Source organism: Bombina bombina, chromosome 4 (genome assembly GCF_027579735.1).
Source record: "Bombina bombina isolate aBomBom1 chromosome 4, aBomBom1.pri, whole genome shotgun sequence".
Lineage (NCBI taxonomy): Eukaryota > Metazoa > Chordata > Amphibia > Anura > Bombinatoridae > Bombina > Bombina bombina.
This window is the reverse complement of record NC_069502.1, coordinates 260,524,286-260,549,707: the sequence shown is the minus strand read 5'-3', so window position 1 is coordinate 260,549,707 and position 25,422 is coordinate 260,524,286. Positions and strand designations below refer to the sequence as shown.

Genomic DNA, 25,422 nt, shown 5'->3' with positions numbered 1-25,422 from the left:
TTTTGTAACTTAATCTCTCGATTACAACAATGCCCCTCAGCAACATCACAAGTGTCTATGAATCTAGGCCTGTGAAGTTAGTGATTCCAACAGCAATTTACAGGAATTTCAAGATTGCACTTATCTATTACTGTAATCTCACATTACATTTAAACCAGTGTGAAGAATTTGTCAGTGATACTATTTTATACACATCATTTGTATGTCTTGTTATGCTCCTTCAACAAGTTGCCGTTTAATTAGTGGTTAGCTTACCCCTGTTGCCTTCTGCTTGGTGTAGCAATATTTTTCTCGACTTCCCCTCTCATAACGATATGTTGGGGGAAACGTAATTTCTTCTTCATCTGTAGTAAAGATTAAAAATAATTTTTATGCCATGCATAACATAATTTTAAGATATTTATGTAATGTATGCATTATATATCACCTTGATAAAAATGGTAAAATAAATGAAAACAAATAGCAGAATATTTCACCACATACAACTTGTTTGCTTGAAATGTAATAAATAGCATGAATCCCAGTAGAAAAAATGCCGCTTAAGCAATTTGTTATATTCAATTTTAATATTCTTTTTGTAACTCTACAAAAGTTAAATGTATTGTATAAGCCTGTGGCAAGTCAGGTAAATGGAATATGGTGGTGTACTACAGATAATTAATCTAACAATTAATGTGTAAGTATCAATTATAAACAAAGAGCTAAATTACGAGTTTTTAGCGCTATAGGGAAATTAACGACCGCCACAAAAGTGTTGTTATTTTACCTCCCTATAGCGCTGCTATTACAGGTTTTGTAAAACCCGGCTTGCACGGGCGATATGGTTGCGTTGAGCTCCATAGCTCACCCAAATACAAGTGGTGTTTTGACGTGCTCGTGCACGATTTCCCCATAGACATCAATGGGGAGAGTCGGCTAAAAAAAAGCCTAACACCTTCGATCGCGGAAACAAAGGCTCCTTAATGCAGCCCCATTGATGTCTATGGGGAAAGAAAAAGTTAAGTTTAAACCTAACACCCTAATATAAAAACCACGTCTAAACACCCGTAATCTGCTGCCCCTAACATCGCAGCCACCTAAATAAAACTAATAACCCCTAATCTGCCGCTCCCGATATTGCCGCCACCTACATTACAGTTATTACCCCTAATCTGCCGCCCCCAATGTCACCGCTACTATACTAAAGTTATTAACCTAAACCTCTGGCCTCCCACATCACTAACACTAAATAAATATATTAACCCCTAAACCTAAACATTACATAACCCTAAGCATAACCCTAACCCTAACGTAAGCCTAAATCTAACCCTAAACCCCCCTAACTTAAATATAATTAAAATAAATCTAAATTAAACTTACAATTATTACCTAAATAATGCCTATTTAAAACTAAATACCTGTAAAAAAAAAACTAAGCTAGCTACAATATAACTAATAGTTATATTGTAGCTAGTTTAGGTTTTATTGTTATTTCACATGTAAGTTTGTATTATGTGTTATTAACTATTTACTAACTACCTAGTTAAAATAAATACAAATTTACCTGTAAAATAAAACCTAACCTGTCTTACACTAAAACCTAACATTACAATAAAATAAAATAAATTAAATTAATAACATACAATTATCTAAATTACAAAAAAATAAACACTAAATTACACAAAATAAAAAACTAAATTATCAAAAATAAAAACGAATTACTCCTAATCTAATAGCCCTATCAAAATAAAAAAGCCCACCCAAAAAAACAAACCCTAGCCTACACTAAACACTTAAAAGGGCCTTTTGCAGGGCATTGCCCCAAAGAAATCTGCTCTTTTACCTGTAAAAAAAAGAAGTCTTCATCCAGATGGCATCTTCTATCTTCATCCATCCGGCGTGGAGTGGGTCCATCTTCAAGACATCCGGTGCGGAGCATCTTCTTCTTACGATCGTCGCTGGAAAATGAAGTTTCCCTTTAAGTGACGTCATCCAAGATGGCGTCCCTTACATTCTGATTGGCTGATAGAATTCTATCAGCCAATAGTAATTAAATGTTAGGTTTTAGTGTAAGGCAGGTTAGGTTTTATTTTACAGGTACATTTGTATTTATTTTAACTAGGTAGTTAGTAAATAGTTAATAACTATTTACTAACTAGTCTACCTAGTTAAAATAAATGCAAACATACCTGTGAAATAAAAATAAAACCTAAGCTAGCTTCAATATAACTATTAGTTATTTTGTAGCTAGCTTAGGTTTTATTTTATAGGTAAGTATTTAGTTTTAAAAAGGGATTATTTAGGTAATAATTGTAAGTTTTATTTAGATTTATTTTAATTATATTTAAGTTAGGTGGTGTTAGGGTTAGACTTAGGCTTAGGGTTACGTTAGGGTTAGGTTTAGGGGTTAATATATTTATGTTAGTATATTTTGTTGTGGGGGGCTTGCGGTTTAGTGGTTAATAGGTTTATTATAGCGGCGGTGTTGGCGGATGGCAGATTAGGGGTTAATAATATTTAAATAGTGTTTGCGATGTGGGAGGGTGGAGGTTTAGGGGTTAATAGGTTTATTATAGTGGCGACGATGTCGGGGAGCGGCAGAATAGGGGTTAATAAATGTTTTAAGGAGTTAATATTTTTATTTTAGTATTTGCGATGCGGGAGGGCCTCAGTTTAGGGGTTAATAGGTAGTTTATGGGTGTTAGTGTACTTTGTGACAGTTTAGTTATGAGTTTTATGGTACAGCTGTGTAGCATAAAACTCCTAACTACTGACTTTAGATGGCGGTACAGATCTTGTTGTTTTAGGCTGTACCACTCACTTTTTGGTCTCACAGCAAAACTCGTAATACCGGCGCTATGGGAGTCACATTAAAAAAGGACTTTTTTAAAAGTGCGGTACTGACTTTGCGTGACGACCAAAAAGATGTGCGGTACACCTATTCTGACAAGACTTGTAATAGCGGCGTTAGGGAAAAAGTATCGTTATGAAGCTTAATAATGATTTTTTTCACTCATAACGCAAAACTCTTAATCTAGCTGAAAGTAAAGTAAAATATATTATAAAGTGATATATAGTATTAACGAAGATAGATATAAATAATATCTCCAATTGTGTAAAACAAATAATCAAAATAAGTACAGACTAAATGACAAATTGTGTGCTTATATCAAATGTTCTTATATCACCTCTTCTTATGCTAGGCTGCAGGACGTCTCTCGTGCGACACCTACCCTCTGGGACGCTCTCCCTCACTCTGTCAGACTTTCCCCTATTCTGCCTTCTTTTAAACGCTTCCTAAAGAGATTTTTGTTTGGGGAAGCCTACCACCCGACTCAGTAACAAATTAATTCCACTTACCCAATAATTGCCCTCATCTAACTCTGTACTAACATTATTCTCCAACTTGCAGTCCTCACCTCCTGTTTCTCACCCTCCTAGATTATTCCCATGAGAATAGGGCCCTTAATTCCTCCTGTATTTGTTTGTCAAATTTTGTATTGTCTCTTACAAGTTTTTTTTACATTTAAATGAATTGTACCAATGGACAGCGCTGCAGAATTTATATATAATCACTTTATCATAGAGATAATAATAATAGTAATGATATAAAATCTAACTTTTCAAAGACATACAAGAAAATACATAAATGAGGTGGGCAGGTATTATGAAAGCACAAGTATAAATTAGTGGATTTAAAAAAATTAATCTTTATTCCTTTTCACATTGCGGAGATGTTATGCCATCCAGGGACGTGAGTAGAAACTGATGGGCACTTTTTTGTTGTTGTGTAAGATCTACCAAACTACTAATGAGAGTGAACTCACTGAAGTTGAGGAAGATCTTGCTCTCTTTACGTTCCATGCTCAGCTGGTCATAACTTAACAGTTCTTGATACTGCTGCTGTTTTATCCTTTGCACAATATTTTCTGCTTCCTGTTGAAATGGGATATTATAGTTATGGTAAAAGGTGTAATATTACAATTATTACAGCAAAACAAAATACAAAAACAATTTTTTTTGCAATTACAGCTGCAAGCTTTAATTCTCAGCCTCTTTCTTTCTTATTTCTTTCCTCGGATAGTATCTTGCCTAAAGATCATTTATAACACTTAGAGCCAGATTGCAAGTGGAGAGCTAACTGTTGCGCAAGCGAAAAGGGAATCATTGTGGGTTTTTGCGCGCATAGACAGTAGCATGTGTATTACAAGTTGAAAGTAAACATGTTAGCTTGAGCGCAATTGAATTTTACATGCTTCGGGAAAGCGCAACTTCAGAGCTTTGGTTAACTGTTACGCTCAAATAAAAAGTGTCCCAAAACACATCAAAAATACATTTAAAAGTACAGTTGACTCATAATAACACTATCTAATAATTTATTTATTTTTAAATTGCAAAAAAAGATATAAGGACTCAAAGATATGAGATCTCAGGTGTTAGAGAAAAAAAAAGGAATGTGAAGGGCTTTAACATAGAGATACATATATATATATATATATATATATATATATATATATATATATATATATATATATATAAGTATTTTTAAATAGATATTCCTATTTATATTTATATACATAGGAATATACTGTTATTTGTTGTGTTTCTCGAACGCTTTGAAGTATCATTAGACTGGGGACCAGTCTTGCACAACGGTTAATCTTCTGTTGAAAACGCCAGAAAAACTTTTGGAGAGGAGCAAATGCTTTATGCCATCCCTGCTGTTACCATATCTCATAAGTATTGAGGTTTGTACATGTAATTTGGCTCTTTTTATATTATCCTGTTTCATACTTGATGTACTACACCAAAGAGGTCCTCTGTCTCTGTACACCCTTCCCTCTTCTCTTGTCCTTTATATATATATATATATATATATATATATATATATATATATATATATATATATATATATATATATATATATATATATATATATATATATATATATATATATATATATATATATATATATATAGAGAGAGAGAGAGAGAGAGTACCAAAAAACATCATATATTTATATGTATTTAAGAATAAATGGAAATTCTGCTATGTGAAGAACATTACAGTGTGAAATTTTAATATTTCATGTCAGGTTAGTGCAATTGGTTAAATTGGGTTTGTGTGACTTGTTAGGTTTTTTTATCCACTTTTTCCACTCTATTGAAGTATATGAGGGAATTTATTGATGCGAATGTGATAGTCTAACTTCAGTTTTTTGTATGCGTCGGGTTAGCGTGAGTGCAAAAACTTTTTACTTTCAACTTGTAATGAGCACAACCGAGTGTGAAAAGCTTACTTCTACTGGAGTTAACGCTCAAGCAGGAGTGCTAGATAGTCTAGCCTTTACTTGGCCTCTTACTTGCATATCTGCATCCAACACCTCTTGTGGTTCACTTTCACCTTTTTTTGTATGACAGCTTTTTCAACTTTTAGTGCATTTTAAATAAAATTGCATTTACTGTTGCTCTACCTCAAGTGCAGGGCCTTTTTCCTCATGTTTTCTTTATGTCCATTGTTTTTAATGCACCCCTGAAGACCCCTGTACTCTTTAGAAATAATGATATTGAGAATAATTATAACAGTCAACAAGTTCATCTGGACATGTTCATATGCCACGCATGTTAGAAGTTATATTTTAATATATGCTGGACGTTTTGTAAAAGTGCCAGATATCCTCTCAAAATACGATAATGAACTAAATATATTCAGGTCCAGACTGGGAAATCAGACCGGCCCTGGAAATTTTGTAAGACCGGCCCAAGCCCCCCCAGCTTTTACCTTTGGGCTTCCAGGAGTGGAGCGGCCTTGAATAGCTGCGCTATGCTGCGCACAAGGCTCACTCCATGCCCTTGGTGGCCCCTTCTGCAACTTTGCCTAGGATGTGGCCCTGCCGCACTGGCAGCCCACCAGGAAAACTCCTGTCATCCTGGTAGGCCAATACAGCACTGAATATATTGAACCCAGAATGTTGGTTACGTCAAAATCCAGATGCTTTTGAGTTTTATTTGAGTACTAACAGCTCTGATAATATTTGTCATATAAAAATACAGTTCTAACCAAACCTTTGTTAACTTAACCTTTACTGCAGCACAGATTTCAATGTATATTGTCAGTTGTATAATAAAACCCTATATAAAGACATTTTACTTATATTTGCTCAGATTAAGCCATACAAATTAGATGCTCTAGAACAATTTTACTTTGTGGTTTACAAATATATGTTAACAATTGGCAAATTATTTTTTGCAGAAGCTTCAAAGCAAGAGGTTTTTTGATAGAAAACAGGTAGACATTTATCAAACTCAAAATGGTGCAACCTGACAGAAAACACAATATTTTAATTGTTATATTTATAAAGGTATTTTGACGTGGTTTGCTGCTCTTTTTTTCTGCTTATAAAAAATATTAAATTGATTCTCAAGCTTAGAGGACATTATTGGTAAAGTGTGGTTGGTTTTACATAAAGACAAATTGAAAATGGCAGAGTCAAACATAAATTATTGTTTCTTACATTGTTAGGTAGTTGTATACGGTAGTTAAGGTCCCCAAGCCAAAACAGGTGAGTAAAACGATGAGTGAGATTGAATGGACTAAGTTTCTTATCTCCCATAATCAAGAAACGCAGAATGTTGAAATAATTCTGTTTCCTCCTAATTAAATGGAGAGCAAAGCAGACTGTCATTATGTACATGCCTTTTTGATATTCTTAATATTTTATCTGTTATTATTTTTTAAGGGATTTTGTTGCTTTTTTAATTTATTTTAAAGAATTCACTAAAAGTATATCAAGTGTTAGCTTATGTCTTTCTGTATTCTTTTTGTTATAAAAGCAAATAATATTTATTATGATTGGTCAGTGAATCTAAATAAAAAAAAAGTTAAAAACGGATAAAAATGGAATGTTATATGTTGTCCAATAAAGCATCTTCTTGTCAAATAAGACATTACTGCAAGCCTGAGAGAGCAGACATTTATATGAGATTTTTATCAAATGGACATTAACCTGTTCGATGATTTTAGCTTGTTTTTGCTTCTTACATTTTACTACTGTAATTCATATACATAAATTATATACTGTATTTTTCAGCAGACACAGCAGATTCAGAATATACCACTATTGTATTTATAATTTATGGAATGTGAGAAGGCTGCAACTAAACCTTTTTTAAAATGTATATATGATTTAAGATTTTACTAAATTATATTGAAAATTACCAGGTGACAACTGTTATCGTGATCACCTTACATAAGACTACATTACAAGTGGAGCACTATTGATAGTGCACGGTGCGCTATCCATATTACAACCCTGCATTAAGAATAGCGCACAATCTGGTATTACAAGTCAATAGTAAAACAGTTTTGCCAGAGAGTGTTAGAGTGGCTGATATTTTTTTTACTTTCAATGGATAGCACTGGGCGCACTTACGTTGCTCATATAAGTGGTGAGCTATATAATAATACTGCTGAAAAATGTAGCGCATCTGAACACCTGAAGTAAAGTGTTAAGGCTAGAATAAAAGAATAGCAAAATACATGTATAATAGGGTAGGCTTTTGCTCGAGAGCTAACAATTTAATTTTTAGTTTTAATATGGAATTAAAAATAAGAGCGCTATTGATTGCGATCTAGTGATGTTAGCGTCCCATATTGCTACCATTTTTATTCCTGATACCTTTCAATAAGTATTTTTACCACATATTTAATCAACTAATCAATATATATATTAACTCACTTCAGGATAGTGCGACTTCAGAGATCTTGTTAACAAAATTTTGCACAAAATCCCATTTAAAAGCACAGTTACACTCATAATAACACTGTCTAATAAAAATTATTTAAAAAAAAAATTGCATTAAAAAGTTAGAAGGGCTCAAAGATATTAGGGCATCTATTTATCAAGCCGTCAACTGCAAATACGCTGGAATTCCGCAGTGCCCCCTACACTGCCGCCACCTGCATTATATTTATTAACCCCTAATCTGCCCCCCCTACATTAACTAAAAAGGCCCTTTTAAGGGCTATTTGTAATTTAGGATAGGGTAGGACTTTTTTTTATTTTGGGGGGCTTTTTTTATTTTGTTAGGGGGATTAGATTAGGTGTAATTAGTTTAAAAATATTGTAAGTTGTTTATTATTTTCTGTAATTTAGTGGGTTTTTTGTGCTTTAGATAATTTTATTTAATTGTATTTAGTTTAGGGAATTAATTTAAATATAGTGTAGTGTTAGGTGTAATTGTAACTTAGGTTAGGTTTTATTTTACAGGTATATTTGTATTTATTTTAACTAGGAAGTTATTAAATAGTTAATAACTAATTAATAACTATTGTACCTAGTTAAAATAAATACAAACTTGCCTGGTAAATAAAAATAAACCCTAAGATAGCTACAATGTAACTATTAGTTATATTGTAGCTATCTTAGGGTTTATTTTACAGTATTTAGTTTTAAATAGGAATTATTTAGTTAATGATATTAATATTTATTTAGATTTATTTTAATTATATTTAAGTTAGGGGGTGTTAGGGTTAGGGTTAGACTTAGGTTTAGGGGTTAATACATTTAATATAGTGGCGGCGATGTTGGGGGCAGCAGATTAGGGGTTAATAAATGTAGGTAGGTGGCAGCGGTGTGGGGGGCAGATTAGGGATTAATAAGTATAATGTAGGTGGCGGCGGTGTAGGGGGCGGAAGATTAGGGGTTAATAAGTATAATGTAGGTGGCGGTGGGCTCCGGGAGCGGCGGTTTAGGGGTTAAACACCTTATTTAGTTGCGGCGGGGTCCGTGAGCGACGGTTTAGGGGTTAATACATTTATTAGAGTTGCGGTGGGCTCCGGGAGCGGCGGTATAGGGGGTAAAACAGTATAGTATAGTGTGGGTGTTTAGTGACGGGGTACCAATAAAGCTGTGAAAAAGCCGAAGAGCAGCGAGATCGATGACTGTTAGTTAACAACAGTCCGCTGCTCATCTCACCGTACTTGGTTTTTGACAGCTTTTTTGGTAATTTTGGAGAACATATTCAGGTCTGCAGCAGCGATGTTAGGCGATCTTAGGCGAGCGTATTGGTGCTGTTGAATGCAAGTAAGTTGACGGCTTGATAAATAGATGCCTAGGTCTCAAGATGGATATGTATGTATGTATATATATGTTTATATGTGTGAACATATGTATTTATATGTATATATATATGTATTTACATAAATATATACACATATCAACACATAAATACATATGTAGACAATCATATATATATATGTATAAATGCATTGGAGCCCTTGGCAGTCAAGTAGCTGAAAACATGTAAAATCGTATATATATTTATGCAATATTCATATTTAATAAAGTGTTTAACTATGTATTTACTGAATATATTTTACATTAAAATGTTCTTCACATAGGGGAATATGTGCTAAGTATTTTTAAAGGAACATGAAACCCACATTTTTGTCTTTCATGAATCAAATAGAGAATACAAATTTAAAGTTTCTAATTTACTTCTTTTATCAAATTTGCTTCATTTTTGTGTTATTCTTTGTTGAATAGATAGCGTGCACATGTCTGGAGCACTACATAACAGGAAATAGTGCTGCCATCTAGTGCTCTTGCCAATTTATAACATTGTTGCAAAACTGCTGCCATATAGTGCTGAAGACGCATGCACACTCCTGATCTTACTTTCCTGCTTTTTAACAAAGGATAACAAGAAAATGAAGAAAATTTAATCTTAGCAGTAAATTAGAAAGTTGTTTAAAATTGTATGCGCTGAGTCATTCAATTTTTTGGGGGGTTTATGTCCCTTTAAACAGATTCCTATATATATCTATACCTACACACAGTATATTTTACCAAGAAAACATTATATTTATTTATATATATAAATATGTATTTAAGAATAAATAGAACATATTCTACGTGGAGAACATCAGAATGTGAAATATTAATAATTCATGTCAGGTTAGTGCACGAGTAAGGTTGTTAGTTTTTTTTCCCCATTTTTGCACTCTATTAAAGTCTATGGGGGAATACGTTAAAGCAGTCGTAATATTTGAAGTTCTACTTTTTGCGCGCGTTGGGTTATCGCATGTGCGAAAACTTTTTACTTTCAACTTGTAATATGTGCTACCCGATGTGTGCAAAAAGCTTACTTATAGCAAAGTTAACGCACGAGTGGGAGCGTTAAATAGCGATCCACACGTAATTTAGCCCAGTGTGAATATATCAGAAATCCATAGAGCGTCTGCTTTATCACCTTTTCCTTGTATCCCTCCTGCTGCTGGTAGCTGAGAGACATTAAATGTTAGTGCGCTTCCTTGGGATCATTTATATATATATACTGTATATATATATATAGTAAAACTCAGGAGAGCACTCTCACTTCTCAGCTTAACTGCCAGGGTGCTAGTATAGGATAAATAGAAGTAACAAAAACTTGCACTCGCTGGTCTTTTCAAAACACATTTTTTACTGTGAAAATTAGTGACGTTTCAGGAACAAAATATCCTGTTCCTCAGACCGAGGAAGGGGATATTTTGTCCCCGAAACGTCACTAATTTTCACAGTAAAAAGTGTGTTTTGAAAAGACCAGCGAGTGCAAGTTTTTGTTACATATATATATATATATATATATATATATATATATATATATATATATATATATATATATATATATATATATATATATATGCCTCAGAGCATCCTCTGGGATGCATATGTTAAAGATCTTGTGGGGCTATCGGCAGGAGCTGGGCATTATCATGTCTCAGGCAATGCCTTACAAAAGGAACACCGGATGGCTACAGGCAGGTTGACTGGTTTATATGTGTGTGTCTATATATATTTATATATACTGTATATATATATATATATAATTTGATGTTGGCTTGATGTTATTACTGAATTGAGATTTTAGTAATTAAGGATCATTTTAGTTTTTAGTATTTTAATCCATTTTATTTATCACTGTTTGTCTCTTGTAAAAGTTATAATGAGATCAGTATTTGCAATGAAATATTGTAAGAAATTAAATTAAATAAAAGTCTAATGAAAATATGACTGAGACATATGTGTCAGGATGTGGGTCACTACCTTAGCTTTTTTTCACTTCCAGAGGTGAGATGACTGTTAACAAATCCAAACGAAGTTCCATTAAACATAAATGAAGCACCTACTGCCCCTTTATTACCTAAAAAAAAAAAGCAAAAAGATACAATTACAGACTAGTAACTCACTTTAAAGGGAATTCAAATTCAAAATGTAATCCCTGATAAATGATTAATTAGGGAAAATAAAAATACCTTGTGGTAGCAGCTCAGTTACATCTGCTTTTAACCTTTTATTATTCATAGAAAAGTTGCAATTTATTTCTGCTTGCAAATTTACCTCTCTCTCTTGAAATGTTGAAACCTAGCTCCTTTCCATCAGAGCATACTGATGTAGTCTTAGGAGCGTGCACACATCTTCAGCAGTATATAGCAGCAGTGTATGCAACAATGGTCTCAATCTTTTGGAAATTCTCATTCAATATTGGAAAAAAAACGGGATTGGCTGTTAGTTATTTTTTAAATCAAAACAATCTTGCTGGGTCAAACACAGCCAAGCTTAATAACTCTCTCAAAATCCAATCTCCATTTCCCCACAACAGCACCGTTAATGACCAATAATGGCTTGTAATCACCCAAAAACAAAATTAACATTTTTTTCAACAAACATCCAAACCCAAAATGGCAGATTTTCTTTCTTTTTAAATTATATCACATCCCTATGGACTCTACAGCCAATCACAAACATCTACAACATGACCAACATGCATTGTTACACACTTTAAAAAAAATGAGTTGTTTTCTCCCCCATATATTTTACTTTTTATTTTTGATGATAACCTGTTCAGTATCGTTTATTGTTTGGCGTGATTTGATTGTCTAAAAAAAGTGTGTCAAAATTGTTAGTATGGACATCTCCATTTTGTTTTTCAGGTTCGAGCATGTGTAAATCTGTGACCAATATCTTTATTGTTCATCTGATATGTGCTATCAATCAATCTGTGGGTGTTAAGCGTTTATCAAGTGGCTTTGGTTGTTGAATTTGATTACATTTTATTAATGGTGATGACATGTTTAGTATTGTTTATTGTTTGGAGTGATTCGATTGCCATCAAAAAGGGCCGTCAGCATTGTTGGCATGGGCAGCTCCATCTTGTTTTTCAGGTGCGAGCAAGCGCAAATCTGTTACCAATATCCTTATTGTTTATCTGATGTGTGTTATCTGTCAATCTATGGATGTTGAGTGTTTATCAAGTGCCTTTGGCTGTTGAATTGGTTGTGTTCAAGTTGTTGTCAATATTTATTTAATTGTGTCCATGCATCAAATGGGTAACTTTTAACATATAATCTAATATTTTTCCAATACAAGAATGGTGTTATTGTTTGCATTGTGATCATTCATTGGAAAAGGCATATTGGGAGGCAAAAAATGCAATTGACTAGATTAGAATAAACACCATTGTTCATAATAATGTAATGTATATTTTACTCAAGTCACATGCATGCTCCTGAACCTACCCCAGTATGGTCATGGAGCAGAGTTAAATTTCAACAAAGGATAACAAGAGAAAGAGGTAAATGTGATAAAAGAAATCATTTGGAAATATATTTATTATTGCAATTGTTCACTGTAGCTTAATTATGAAACTTTAACTTGGACTTCCAGTGACATAAATTCCACCAGGCTTTTCAAGAGGTGAACTGTTCCTAATTTGTAAACCTTTAATTTGTGCTGGCAAATGTCAGAGTTAAATGATTTTTAAGGGACATTAAACACTAAATACATTTTATAAGTATAGTATTGAGGATATTACCTGTCTCACTCTAATCATGGGTGCCACCATATTGAAATCTGTCTTCCAGTACATTCCAGTGCATATGTTTTTGCACATGTGCAGCAACTCTCCTTCAGCACTTAGTTACAGACATATGCAACGTGTGTGTATGTATTTATATATATATATTTATATATATATATATATATATATATATATATATATATATATATATATATATATATATATATATATATATATACTGTATATTTGTATACACACACATACATACATACATATATTCTACTTTCAGCACTAAATTGATATTTTTATACATACATACTGTGTGTGTGTATATATATATATATGTATATGTATATATATATATATATATGTGTGTGTGTGTGTGTGTGTGTGTGTCTTCCTTTTTGAAGTCTGAAGCAACAGTATTGCTTCAGACTTGAAAAAGGAAGACCTTCTTCCGAAAGCTTGTCATCTTATAAATGTATAGTTAGTCCAATAAAAAAAGTATCATTGCTCAATGCAATACTCTTGTTATTTTGTGTGTATATATATATATATATATATATATATATATATATATATATATATATATATATATATATATATATATATATATATATATATATATATACAGCAGGTAGTGACAGGTGCACTCTCACTAACATTTTAATTCCAAATGCCAGGGTGCTAGAATATAGTGCAGAATATGGAAATCAGGAGACAGCACTCACTGGTCTTGACAATACTGGATTTATTCAGTGACGTTTCGGGGAATACACCCCTTCATCAGACCATTTATATAAAGGTTAATAGAAGACAGCACTCTCTTGGCTTTACAAAAGGTGCAGCAAGTGCCTTTTATTTAGTGCCTTTTATTTAGTGACATTTTGGGAAATACACCTCATCATCAGACCAGAGATTGCTGTCTTCTAGTAACCTATACTTAGCTACTATTCAGCACCCTGGCAAGTGAAGGAAGTTTGTGAGAGTGCACCTACTATATTGATATTTTAATATTGCAGTTTAAACCCTCAGCATTCTTTTTAAGAGCCAATTCCTTGTCTCTTACAATTCTTATCTACCTTTTTGTACAGTAATTATTTCCCTTCCTCATCTCACTAAAGGGATTGGTTAATAGATTTAACTGCAGTCATTTGTAGGCAATTTGTTGAGAACCAGTGGTATACAGTTGTTGTTTTTTTTTTATTTTCAAAAGAGCTTTATTTAGATCAAAAGAGCATACACGTCATAAATTGAATGTGCGAAACATACCACAAGAATGTTACATTATAAAACATCTTCAGAACAACTCATTAATAAGATCTCATTCTTTAGCTCAGAATATATATTGCTGGAGTCCAGTCTCTAACATTAAAGACCTCTCTTGGGTCTCCAACAAAGTCCTATGTGGACGGCATCTGGTACATATGGAGATAATGGGGGGGAAAACTGAGGGTAAGGGAAACAAAAAAACATAATATTCCAAACAATGTAGTATATAACAAAAAGAGAAGAGGATGCAATTAAAGTCTGAGTTATTGTTAATTAAATGCGTAGATGGGCCTATGTCCCAGTATTTGGCGCGATGGCCTCTCCTGTATTCGGCTGGCTGCTGATGTTGTTATAACAATTGTCCTCAAATTGCATGAATATCCATTAACATAAATTAAATCAAGCACAAAAGTCAGACAATTAACCTCTCTTAGCGTGTCCTGAGCCCTAAGTGTGGTGTTTGTTACTGGTTTACACGATTTTGTTCCTGTATTGTGTCCACTCATGTAGCATGTGTTTGTGGAGTTTTATGGTCCCTCTCTGTATGTGATGGTACCTCTCCAATTGCAGTAGGGTATCCACCTGGTCCCTCCACTCCCCCACCCCGGGAATGTCTCTGGACTTCCATTTCCGAAGGATTAAAAGTTAGCACTGTTTAGCATGATAAACATCAAGGCTCTGAGGGCCTCACTCTCAATTTTGGGGAGATTAAGGTAGAGAAGTGTTTTTGGATCATTTATAATTGTCTTTCCCACCGCTCTAGTGATGTGCGTCAATATCTCCACCCAATAGGTGTCCAGTTTGGGGCAGTCCCACCAGATGTGTACCAGCGTGCCCTCCCCTCCACACCCCCTCCAGCACCTCCCATTGGCTGTTCTATATATTCGTTGTAATCTACTAGGTGTGAGATACCAACGTGACAGGTACTTGTAGCTAGATTCCTGAATTCTAGTGGAAATGGATGCTTTTTTTAGTGGCCTCAAATGCCTTCCACCACTCCTGTGGGGGTATGTCAGTGTTTAGCTCCTTTTCCCACATTTTTGTATACGTTGGTAGTGCGTGTTTATCTGGTTGTAGGAGTATCTTATATAAGATTGATATAGCATGTCTAATAGGCATTTGCTGTGTGCACAATGTCTCAAATGCTGTCATAGGTCCCGTCAGAAGCTCCCTATGTTTGTGTGTGCCTATGAAGTGGGTCAGTTGGGCAGTTCATACATCCATCACCAAGTGATTCCTGCAGTTCGGCTAATGTTCGTAGTTTTTTGCCGTTTAACAGTGAGATAAGTGTTCTGTCCCTAAGAGGTATTCCCTGATCTTGGTGAGAACTTTTAAGATTCCATGGTAATGTTGGGTTATCCCTGAGGGGTGTCAGTGGGAAGTAAGCAGATGAAACTCCAATTGTGGTATTAATTAGTTTGTCCCAGATGGTAAAAAAATCACTCAACAGCTGGTATGTTGTTGCTGCACTGTGTCTGTGCTTTATGTGAAGCCAAGCCGACACAACATTTTCTGTGTCCATAATAGCACAGTCCAGTCTGACCCACACTTTGTGTGGGTCATTTTGGCACCAGTCTAATAGTTGCTGGAGTGCAATAGCTTGTCTATATTTGGTAAGATTAGGCACTCCAAGCCCCCCCCTGTCTCTTGGCAGGTAGAGTGTGTGTTTTGCAATTCTTGGTTTAGTCTCTTTCCAGATGTAGTGTTCTATGTGTGATTGTAGGTTGTCTTGGAAGCCCGGCGGGAGGGGTACAGGGGTAGTTTGCATTACGTAAAGTATTCTTGGGAGGATGTTCATTTTAATGACATTAATCCGGCCTAGCCAGGATATTGTTTTGTTTCTCCATCTGGAGAGGTCTGCCACAATGTCACCCTCCAGGTTTTTGTAATTGTTCTGGAATATTACTTGGGGGTCTGGAGACAAGTAAATTCCCAAGTATTTCATTTTAGTTTGTTGTTTTTTCAATGGGCAGTTGTGTAACAACCTGGGTAAGTCCTCGGGTTGTAGGAGATGTTTAGGAGTTCAGATTTATTGAGGTTCAAGTGAAAATTGGACACCCTCCCATATTCTTCAATTAGGCCTAATGCCCTTGGTAATGTTGTGTCAATATTGGTAAGAGTAAGGAGGACGTCATCTGCATATAGTGCCAGTTTATGCTCTGTGTTTCCTACTCTAATCCCTGTGACATGTGTGCATTGTCTTATTTTTTGCGCCAGCACCTCCATTGCTAGTGCAAATAGAATTGGGGATAGGGGCAGCCCTGTCGCGTCCCGTTTTTTATTGAGAACTTGTCAGATAAAAGGTTGTTAACCTTGACCTGCGCTGCTGGTTGGCTATATAGTGCAAAAATTTGGGCTATGAAGTTGTCGCTAAACTTCATTGCATTCAGGGTCCCCCTTTAGAAGCTACCAATGGACCATGTCAAACGCTTTTTCAGCGTCTGTAGACACTAGGACCATTGGCAGCCTCTGTTGTTGGGCGTGTGTGATAAGTTGCAAGATTTTTAAGGTTTTGTCCCTTGCCCCCCTTCCCGGCATGAATCCCGCTTGGTCTGGGTGTACTAGAATAGGGAGAAATGTATTGATTCTTGTGGCCAGAACCTTCTCGTATATTTTTATATCTGAGTTGAGAAGTGAGATAGGTCGGAAATGTTCAGGCCTATCTGGTGTTTTGCCTGGCTTAAGCAGTACTGTAATGTATGCCAATAGCATATGTTTTGGGAATCCTCCTTCTGCAGATAATGCATTGAATAGTGAGGTGAGTGGGACCAGGATGTGGTCTAAGAATGTTTTGTAATATTTTATTCCAAGCCCATCGGGCCCGTGCTTTTCCCATTTGGCATGCTCTTGATTGCCTTTTTTACCTCATCTGTAGTGATTGGGGAGTCTAGATATCCAGAGTCCTCTGTTGAGAGGGAGGGGAGACAGATGTTAGATAAATAACTATCAATGTCTGCTTGTTCGCTTTGGTTATCCAGGTTGTACAGTTTTTCGTAGTATTTACTCAAAGTTTCCGCTATTATCTCACTATCTCTGCAAGTGTTGCCATTCTCGTCTAGTATGTTATATATGTGTGTGTTCAGTTGTCTATGCCTGAGTGCTCGTGCCAGGGAGGTGCCAATCTTATTGTTGATGTCAAAGTATTTATGCTGTAGCATGGCAGATTTTTGTTGGTGTTTTTGAAGGAGGTGGTTTTGTAGGTCATTTCTAACTTGGTGTAATGACTTCGTAATTGTGTCTGAGTTTGGATTCTTTTTATGTTCCCCTTCCCAATACCTGATCTACGCAAGGGTGGAATTGAGGAACTGCCTATTAGTTCTATTGCTCCTGGCTTTATGCTTTATGAATTTCCCCCTAACTGTGCATTTATGTGCCTCCCACACCGTTACATTGGAGGTATCAATAGCTGTGTTTTCCCTAAAATAGTGTTTCAAGGTGGTGTCTATGTCTGTCTTAGTCAGTGGGTGATCAAGTGTCAGCTCGTCAACTTTCTATAAGAACGGGAGAGCTGGGGCGCCAGGCCAGTCAATATTACACCATACTGGTGCGTGCTCTGACCATGTGAGTGGGAGGATCCTGGAGTCCCGTGTCCTCGATAGCCCTGCCTGGTCGGTCATGAGGTAATCTATCCTCGTGTATACCCGGTGAGGGTGTGAATAGAATGTAAAGTCCCTGACTCCGGGGTTATTGTCTCGCCATATGTCATGTAATCTTAACATCCTAAACTGGGTGTTTGCCACTTTAATGACTCTTGCTGGGGTGCTGGACCTGCTACTGGATGTGCCTATGTTTGGTTCTAGGGGTAGGTTCAGATCCCCCCTGAGTAACACAGTGCCTCTGGCATGTTCCAGTAGTTTGTAGCTTAGCTGTTTAAGGAGAAGGTGCTGGTCTTGGTCCGGAAGGTATACACTGACGAGTGTGACCATCTGAGTAAATAAAAGGCCTATAACTATTATGTATCTCCCGCCTGGGTCCTTTTCTACGTATCTAGGCTGGAATTCAAGCGTGTTACTGAGGAAAATACCCACTCCTCCTGTTTTTGAGTCCCCCGAGGACAGGAAGTGTGTTCTGTATCTGCTGCTGATAAATATGGGTTCCCTCCCCTTTTTAAAATGTGTTTCTTGAATAAATATGATGTCCCCTGTGTCTCTGTGGAGTTGGTTAAATGCTATTGATCTTTATGCCGGACTGTTTAGTCCCTTTGCATTAATGGTGATCAGTGAAATTCTCCTTTGGGATCTGGTTGAGAGATCTAGCTTTCTTTGGGAGGAGTTTGTGTGGTAGCTTTCAGGCACTGGAGAAATATATCTATAAATAATGATCAGTGAAAGTGACCTGTTTTGCATCATGGCTACCCCTCCTGTGTCACTAAGTGAGTGGTAATTTTGGAGTTCCTATGTGAGCCTGTTAATGGATGGACCAGAAGAGGCGTTCTTTGTGTAAGTCTGTGTTTTAGGGATGTTAGGTGCTTAAGACAAAAGCCAGAGAGGGACCAGTGTGTTCTCTCGTGTGTGTTGTCTGGATTCTAGACAGTGGGGCTGTGAGTAGTGAATGCAACACTATTGACGAGTGGAAACCAGTATAACAGTTTACAAATAAGTTCTTCCTGGTTTCCCTATGCCGTTAGTGCAATGAACAAAGAAATCTAACAATACAGTGATATACTTTGAGTATTTACCGTAACAAGAAGGGAAGTATCCCAAACCAACTTGCCCGTTAGAAATAAACATTTTGAAATATATACATTATATGACCTGTAATGCAATATGCTAGGAAAAGTCCTGTCCACAGGTAGCACACAGTCCACTTGTCAAATATTGTCCTTTTCAATCATCAAGGAGCCGATTGCTCCCTGATGCCGGGCTGTATCTTTGCCCTCCAAGACTGCTGGTGCAGGAGATTCCCCGCTAGAGGGGGCATCTATGGTTGCTCCTTGTGGTGATCTGGATCCTGTTGGTGCGATCTTCAGGTGCAGCGCTTTGCTGAAATGTTGTAGGTCTTCCGCGGACTTATAGACCGCGGTGACGTCTCCTCTCGATGCAATGATGCTCACCGGGAATCCCCATCGATATACTATGTTTTGGTCTCTCAGTGCAGAGGTTATGTGTTGCAGCTCTCTCCTTTTTTGTAGGGTGGCTGGGCTCAAGTCCGTGAAGATCTGTATTCATGCTCCTGCATGTGTGAAGTTTGGTTTCTGCCTGGAGCACTTTAGGATCTCCTCCCTATCTTTAAAGTACTGCAGTTTGAGTACCACATCTCTAGGAGGGGCTTTAAGGGGTGGTTTGGCCCTTAATGCCCTATGTGCTCTCTCAATTACTATATCAGGTGCGTTGTTATCTCCTTTTAATGTCCTGAAGAGGGCCTGTAGGTAGCCCTCCAGCGCCACTGGGAGTACTGTTTCAGAGATTTCCCGGATATGGAGGTTGTTTCATCTCCCTCTATTGTCCAAATCTTCCACCTTTTCTAATAAGTGATGTATTGTTGCGTCTTGATCATAAACCAGCTTTTAAAGTTGTTGGACATCATTGTATGTAGTGTTGTGGCTCTCTTCCAGGGTTGACACTCTCTTTGTCCCTTTTATGATATCTTTTTTCATGTCGCCATACCAATCCTTGACCTCTGTCATCATTTCTTTTATATCTTCTTTAGTGCAGAGCAGTTTTAAGTCCCCTTTAGTGAGGCTTGTGGAGTCTGATATATGACTGTTCTGGATTTGAGGTGATATTTCTGAGTGTGTACTCTCTTCATGATCTATATTGGGTGGTGGTGATGGGGTGTCTACCTGCTTTAGGTACTGCTGCATTGTTTTTGTGCCAGTGATGCCTTCTGCTTTGTTGGATCTTCTCCCTGGCATTGTGCTTTATAAAGAGTAATATTGTAGGATGCCCCAGCACTGTCTGCTGCCTTTTTGATGCGTGGTAATTTGCATGTGCCCGTGTCGTGCTTGGCAGGTTGCCTATAGTGTGTACCTTGATTGAGGTGTGCTGCGGTGGAGGCCATGAGCTTGTTACTGGGCTAGATGTGTGGACCGTTGTGCTGTTAGAGCGCTATCCTACAGGCTGTCTAGTATTGTCTAGTGTTCTCCATACTGGCCTGTAATAAAGTAGGTGCTTTGGGTGTGCCCTGTCTATGTTGTGTCTCAGTGAGGTCTGATTGTTCCGTCTCTGTGTGCTTGACTCACCTATCCAGTCTGATGTTGTTCCGTATGTGCGCTGTCGCGCTGACTGCCTGGGGTTGTGTTTGCACTGGGGGTAATGCTTTGAGTCTTGTGGCTCCTCCGGTGATGTTCTGTGGGCCTCTGTTATGGCGCAAAAGTCGCTCCTATCTTCAGTGTGCCCCTCGCCACTCTGATGTTCCCCCAGTCTTGGCACAGTGTGGTAGAGTTTAATGTAGCTCCCTGTGGTGGGTCTTTAGTGGTCTATGTTGGCCGTAATTGTCTGGGCAAGTGGAATGGGCCTCGGAGCTGTTTTAGTGTGTGGCCATCTCTCTAACCGGCCAAGCTCCGCCCCCGGTATACAGTTTTTATCTCAACTATGGGCTCTAACACAGAGATCAGACTTAAATAGTTGTTTCAACTGAGTTTTATAAGTTGATTTCTGAAGGAATAAATATACTTTTGTTGTTGTTCTTTTGTACTCTCACAATATTGTAACTGTTTCCCAGTTACATAGTTCTAGTATTCTACAGTTTGTATAAAAAGCAATACTTATTTTGACTTATGGTGGAGATAAAACCATGAGATTAAAATGCTTCATTACATAAAAGTAAGAGATATAGAATAATTTAATAGAAAATTACCTGTCACGGCCATGCCCTGTTTGAACCTTGGAATCCTGGTTTGCAGCCTGTTTCTCTGTTCCTGCACCACTAGAGGGCTTTGTATTTAGTGGAAGTTTTTAGAGACCTGTTACCTGCAGTGGATAGCTCTCTTGCTCCATCTGCTTGCCAGCTGCAGGTAGTTCTGCAATTATCTCTCCTATAAAAGGCTGCTTCACAGACCACTCCCTGCTCTGACATTGTGGTTTATCTTGTTCCTCTTGTTAGTGCCTTTGACCTTGCCTGAATTTTCTGTTTGGTTCCTGAATCCAGCTTGTTCTATGACTACCCTTTTGGATCTCCCTTGGATTTGACGTAAATTTGGACTGCTTTTCTGTTTACCTAACTTGGCCTTGTAACCTGACTATTCTATTGTATTCTCCATGGATTTGGTGACTTTTCTGACTGCTCTAATGTATTTGACCCTCGGGTTGTCTCCTGGCTATTTTCTGAGTACCAGCCTGTTTCTGCTTCCAGTCTTTCCTGTGGCATCATACTGCTTCTTTGGCATCCTGTTCCTGTATCTTGCAGAGGGCGTCTGTCAAGCACCGGTATCCTGCTTCAGTACCAAAGCCCTGCAGAGGACGTCTGCCAAGCATCTGTATCATGTTTCAGTCTCAGCCTTAGTGTGGGCACTCCAGTCTTTGGCCCTAGAGTGGGCACTCCAGTCTTTGACCCTAGAGTGGGCACTCCATTCTTTGGCCCAAGAGTGGGCACTCCAGTCTTTGACCCAAGAGTGGGCACTCCAGTCTTTGGCCCTAGAGTGGGCACTCCAGTCTTTGGCCCTAGAGTGGGCACTCCAGTCTTTGGCCCTAGAGTGGGCACTCCAGTCTTTGGCCCTAGAGAGGGCACTTCAGTCTTTGGCCCTAGAGTGGCCACTCTAGTATTTGGCCCTAGAGTGGGCACTCCAGACTTAAGCCCTAGAGTGGGCACTCTAGTCTTTGGCCCTAGAGTGGGCACACCAGAGCTCTGATGAAGTGCCGTGTAGGCAGGAAACGCATCAGCTGCTAATCCTCTGTATGCTGTGTCCTGAAGGTTTTACTTTTTGTATATTAATAAATGGACATTTTAATTCTATTGACACTCTACTGAATCTGTTTACCAAGAAGCTGTGTTTGCTGATTTAATTTTCACATGCATTGTTCTTTTGTGGGCGTGTAGGAGAGCCCATTCAGCTACATCTGCCAGCCGGTGTCGGCGGGATGAAGCCGAAACCTGAATAAGGTCAAATGCACACCTCCAAGTCAGTCTTGTGTGCGGTCTGTATGGCGGATTGCCGCAATATACTTACCTCCGTTATACAGTGGAGGATGGAATGGGGCACACCTTGATGGCTCGATATCAGCAGGTGGACTTTGCTGTGGCAACCAATACTTACAGTTTATGAAGATGTGGTAAGCCGTTTGCCTTGTATTATCAATTTGGAATTACACATTTGGGAGTATACGCTCCACTTTCTCTGCATAGGATTTGAATATATCAGCATTCTGAACATACTGCTGGTATTTTGTACTTCTTACTAAAGTCTTACCTATACAGGGACTTGTTACTTTTCAGGTATTTGTCTTTCTTTCACTGTCAACGACTGACCGTTTCAGTATTCCTAAGCCTGCCACCACCTTGCATATGCTCCTTGCCCCCAAACCCACTCTGCAGAGTGGGACATTAGCAAATCTGGGCAAGTATCCCTGCTTGCTTACCCTCAGAATGACTCTGTATATATTGTTACCAATGCACCAGGGAACTCTGGGAAAGATATGCAAATTAGGTGTTCAATATCTCATGGTTTTTGCTTCCAAGTACTGTTTTAAACACAGCAATTCCCTTTATGCATCCTACCCCATAAAGGGAATTGCTGTGTTTAAAACAGAACTTGGAAGCAAAATCCAGATATTGAATATATAATTTGCTAATCTTACCCAGAGTTCCCTGGTGCATTGTTAACAGTGTATACAGAGTCATTTTGGGGGTAAGCAAGCATGGATACTTGCCTAGATTTGCTAATTTTCTATTCAATAATTCTATATCTCTTACAGTTTGTATACAAATAGCTCTCCTATTTTTTCTACAAATAATAACAACTTGTGGCACCATTATTCATTGTAACATTGTAAATTTCAACAATATTTTATAAAATAAATATAAAGGCTCTGTATATACACTATATGGCCCAAAGCATGTGAATAATCACAGCAAAAAGATACACTAAATGGCCATAGGTATGTGACCATCACACCTATATGAGCTGGTCAAATATCACATTCCAAAATTATGGGCATTAATATGGAGTTGCCCCCTCCCTTTGTAGCTATACAAGCCAAAACTCTTGATTTTGGCGTTTCTGTGGGAATTTGTCCCCATTCAGTCAAAATAAGTCAGACACTGATGTTGAATGAAGAGGTTTGCTTCACAATTGCCATTCCAATTAATCCCAAAGTTGTTAATTGGGTTGAGGTCAGGGCTTTGTGGAGGCCAATTGAGTTTCTCCAAACCAAACTCATCAAACCATGTCTTCATGGACCTCTGTAACAGTAAAGGTGTTCAAATCCTTTGTCCTTTTTTCCTCCTCCCTGTAATGCAGGATGGAAGTTGTGTCTTTTTTTTTTTAAATCAAAGTGGTTTGTAAGGTCTAGGGCTAAAGACACAAATTAACTCCCCTGGGACAAATATAATCTAAGTTAGATGATGACACACAAAATATGTGCACTTAAAGATTTGCTTAACTAAGTTCTCATTGGCTTTTTCATGTGTGTTTAGTTGGTTGAAATTTCTAAACATTATTATTAAGTTAGCAATACACAATTACAAATGTTACAGTAATTTCATAGTTAGTGAAGCAATGCTATGAGCCAGTTAACATATTTGTTTCCATTAAACAAAAGGTGGGTATGAATTGTGAACTTTTTAGTTATCCAGTTGGCCCTATGGGGGATCTTCACACATGTATGTATACAACATAGCAGCTGTCAGAACTCTCTGAAGTAGTTCACACATATAAAGATAGCATAATGCAATGTCATGGGCTAACTTTTAACTACATACTATATATAAAAATGAGTATATAAAACATACATTTTACTTACCTAGATTTATTTTTTAATAACATTTATATTATTGCTGCAACCAATTGTCATTTATATATTAAGAAAATATTGCCAGGTCCCAGGAAAATTATTGTTACAATTTACTGTAAGACCCTAGTTAACCAGTGTAAACTCAGAAGTTTCTTTAACAAAAAGAAATGTTTAACTAGATATGATACGTTTTTGAGTACTGGAGGAAGAAAGCAGAGGGATTATTTCAAAAAACGTTTAGAAAATAACACACAAAAGAAAATAAATACATTATTGATTTATATTTGGAAATATTATTTTCCATAACAGCTCAGCTTTACCCAGGTTTAGCTTGTGTTATTTATCAGTCAAAAATATTTTACCTAGTGTATTGGCAATTCCAGTCTTCACGCTATTGGTACAAACATGGCTGATACGATGAGCATGTTCTTGCTTTGCCAGAATAACAATACGGATGTTCCAAAGTGTTTGGATTGTAATCTGGAAACATAGACATTGGCTATCAGGGATTTTATTTTTGTGACTGTCCACAGTAAGGATTGTTTCTAATTATTTTTGTAATAATGTTGCATAATTGCATATGCTCTTGTTGCGTGATATATTTATTTATTTTTAAATCAACTGCTTAAATCTATAGTCTTTTACTTGGTTTTCTGAATAGAAACTCTTGCACTAAATATGTTGCTGGCCAAAGTTATTGAGTCAAGGTTTCAAGATATTCTATCAACATATGTCAGACATAGATTAAACCACCTATTACAGTGTAAGGCCAGAATAATGCATTTACTTTAATTGTTTATAAGATTAATTATAAGTATACATTTTTATATCACAAGGATAAGCAGTATACATGGTTTAGAGACTCGTACACTATGAACATTACCAATTTGTAGTCAGCAGTAGTTATCTCGTTCAGAGAACGAAGTAAAATGTCCACCCATTCCTTCTCACTTAGTGGATCCTCCTGTGTACCAATCACATAGATGTCATGTTCTATGTAATCTGTGGTTTCATCACGTGTCTTTCCTTGGCCTTTGCACAGGAACCAAGAAGTGATCTTCTTAGGTGGGAGAGCATCCCCTGCCAGTAACAAAGCTAGTTGTAATTATAAAGGTGCTTTACACAAACAGATATTTTTAATGCTGCTTGCAATAACCAATACAAATGTTAAAAGAAAACAACATTACATACCCATATTCCACGTGCCAGTAAAAATAGTCAACATATCAGGTTCTGGCTGATCCGAGTGTTTGTTCTTCATTTGTTGGAGAAGTTGGCAGAAACCTTCCCTTTTCTATACGGGAGAGAAGGAAACATTATGTGACTTTCCATAAACTCAAGGTTGGGTTTATTACTGATCTTAAAAATAGAAAAGGGAACTGAAAATGCCCCCCCAACTAAAATAAACGTGTACTTATCACAGTTGTGTGTTAAATGGG

General features: G+C 37.0%; 1 protein-coding gene across 1 annotated transcript in view; it reads right to left on the bottom strand.

The window, feature by feature from the left end:
• The window catches only part of INPP5D (inositol polyphosphate-5-phosphatase D), a 329,719-nt gene that overhangs the window by 146,185 nt on the left and 158,112 nt on the right, over positions 1-25,422 (bottom strand). Inside the window, exons 11-17 of the mRNA XM_053709929.1 lie at positions 25,175-25,277; positions 24,867-25,063; positions 24,346-24,463; positions 11,069-11,165; positions 6,494-6,632; positions 3,807-3,915; positions 256-344 (exon numbers count right to left, since the gene is read on the bottom strand). Coding sequence (XP_053565904.1) covers positions 256-344; positions 3,807-3,915; positions 6,494-6,632; positions 11,069-11,165; positions 24,346-24,463; positions 24,867-25,063; positions 25,175-25,277 — 852 coding nt within the window. The remainder of the gene's footprint in view (positions 1-255; positions 345-3,806; positions 3,916-6,493; positions 6,633-11,068; positions 11,166-24,345; positions 24,464-24,866; positions 25,064-25,174; positions 25,278-25,422) is intronic.